We start from the raw sequence: 2,477 nt of genomic DNA, 5'->3' as shown, positions 1-2,477 counted from the left end.
TGAAGCTAAGTTTTAGAGGGTGTGCCTTGAGGATTAGTTCACCAAGCAAATGGCTACACATCTGATATCAGGAAGAAGCAGAATTCAGAAAGCTGAATAAGGCAAGGATTTAAAAACTTACATATTTTGGAAGTGAAAAAATTACACCAATTACTTTAAAACTGTTCAAAGGTCAAAATAAAATATGAAAGATAAGTGCTAACTTATAGTAACATGGAATATTCCAAAGAGCATTAATGGAGGGATACTGCCAGCACAAAAACCCTGGTTAGAAATGCAAAAGCGCTTTTAAAAAACCAAACCAAGGCATAGCATTATCACTTCAAATGAAGACTTTTTCTTGGAGGAAGTGCTCTTAACAAAAAGGCTAAAGAAATTAAAGCCCTCCAGGTCAATCTGTATGTTAAAAAAAAAAAAAAAGCAAAAATTTAGCACTCAAATTTCAAGGAACTTTAAAATAGCATACCCTGCTTAATTTAAAAATCTTGTCCAATGTGACAAACACTAAAACATAAATTGCATTAAAACATGAGGCCAATGGTCTTTTAAAGCTTCAATAAGCTGCTTCAGGCACCTTTTCCCTCATACATTCTACTTTTATACACTAGAAATCTTAAACAGGACCCTATCAGTTCCTGTTTAGATAACATTCTCAAGGAATAGACTTATCCCTGCAAAAATTGCTTGCTGTACTTATAAGTGGTTAAGTACACACTTACAAAGTCTAACAAATTGCAATATAAAATTAGTTTTGACAATTCTGAGTATCTTCATTTGATGAATTCTTAATTTAGAAACTATTAACTCAGTTATTAAAAGGAATCAATTACTGGAGACACTGTGGTTTATGTCCAATGGCCTTAACATGAGGCCTTCCACATTACCCAAAATATGTTTTCTTCTACAAGTTTAGTTTGTAATACTAAAATCCAATCTTCAGGTTAGTGTCAGTAAGTGGCTGAGGACCACCTATTCTGTCACCCCAGCAGAACCAGGGCATGTATCACCACTGTAGACACACATCTGTAAACTTGCACACTAATTTTAATCTTAACAAGGAATTTCAGTGTCTTAGTGGTTTAAGTTAAAAGGATGGTTCAAGCATTGTGTCCTTTGTTCTTCATGGTTAAGAATAGCTTATTAGAAAACCCAGAGCTTTCTGGATCTGTGAGGTAGTAGGCTTCAACCCTCATTATGCATAGATCACACTTCTCCAAAGTTGGTATGGCCCGTCTCCTTGGCATGTTCCCTTGCTTCTGCTTGTCCAGTTAATCCCTTCTGACACACCATGCATCTCAGGGTGAAGCGGTTTACATCAGTAAATTGTCTCATTCTTCTAGCTTCATCTGCTAATTCCAGTGCTTGTACAAGAACAATATCATCATTAGAGGAGAAAATGGTCAGAGGAGGGGTGTCTGGATCAGGGAAGTTTCGCTGAAGTGGATCATAGTGGATGCCATCATAGATCAGTAGAACCCTTTTGGTATATCCTGCATCTTCCCCAAAACGATCAATTCTTACTGTCTGTGTATCTACTACACATATTTCACACTGATAAAACTTAGACAAAATTGATATCTCAATTGCTCCCCCCCAAGTATCATCCCTTTTGATCCAGTCACAGTACTCTTGATTTGTTTTTCCCAGTATTGCCTCACTATAGAAGTCGGGATCACTTGCTACAATTTGTGCTATGAGACGTCTCATCTCAGGGGCACAAGCTGGATTCAAGACTCCTCCTTCAACGACATAGTATACACTGGTAAAGAGGCAAGAGTTGTCAGCTGGGACCACGGTTCTGGTAAGCTCAGGCAAAGTTTCCCTGACATAACTAGGAGCACCATATTTTGTATACGAAGGTGAAGTTTTGGGTCTGGTTTGGTCTTCTTCAACGATCAGCATGTCACCTGACTGGATGGGCAAGTCCCCCAGAATGGTATCCCCGTTGCTAAGATCCAGGCACTCGGGCGGGTATCCGACAAGGATTCGCTGACCGCCGGGAGCGATCCCGGTGATGGCGGCAATTTGGCCTTGGAGTTCCCACAACCGGGTTCGGCTGGACAGTCCCTGCAAAACATGGGTGCCATCCTTGGCCTTGCAGCGGAGCCGCCACATTGTGTCGGCGTGGCCGCCCGCAGGCCAGACACCCGCAGGGCCAGCTTTGGTCCCGCCAGCCGGTTGGGAGACGCCGCCGGGGCAACCAGCTGCCTCAAGCATGATCTTTGCAGAAAAATTTATTCCATCTAAAGTTCAGTTTCCAGGTCTTTAAAATAAGGACAATGATACCTACCTTGAAGAATGGTTATATAATTTAGAGATAATGTATGTAACAGTGCCCATCATACAATATGTTCTCAAAAGAAAACTGCAATTATCGTGCTTACTAGTTTGATTATGGTAGAGACTATTAAATGTGACAGAAAATGGTATGCAGTCCATTAAGGTCATAGATTCCATACATGAATTCTTTGAAGAGA

At 40.5% G+C, this 2,477-nt stretch overlaps 1 protein-coding gene across 1 annotated transcript; it reads right to left on the bottom strand.

Moving 5' to 3' along the window:
• Positions 1-403: 403 nt before the first annotated feature.
• LOC306659915 (ubiquitin thioesterase OTU1) lies at positions 404-2,202 on the bottom strand. Its single transcript, XM_079137876.1, has one exon. The coding sequence runs from the start codon at positions 2,113-2,115 to the stop codon at positions 1,204-1,206; it is 912 nt and encodes a 303-aa protein (XP_078994002.1). The 5' UTR covers positions 2,116-2,202; the 3' UTR covers positions 404-1,203.
• Positions 2,203-2,477: the final 275 nt, after the last annotated feature.

This window comes from Sciurus vulgaris (genome assembly GCF_902686455.1).
Source record: "Sciurus vulgaris genome assembly, chromosome: 4".
Taxonomy (NCBI): Eukaryota; Metazoa; Chordata; class Mammalia; order Rodentia; family Sciuridae; genus Sciurus; species Sciurus vulgaris.
The sequence above is the reverse complement of the archived record's forward strand: the minus strand, read 5'-3'. Positions and strand labels throughout refer to the sequence as shown.

Bases quoted from the DNA above. Each gene is read 5' to 3' on its own strand.
- LOC306659915 (XM_079137876.1), bottom strand. From the start codon at position 2,115: ATGTGGCGGCTCCGCTGCAAGGCCAAGGATGGCACCCATGTTTTGCAG.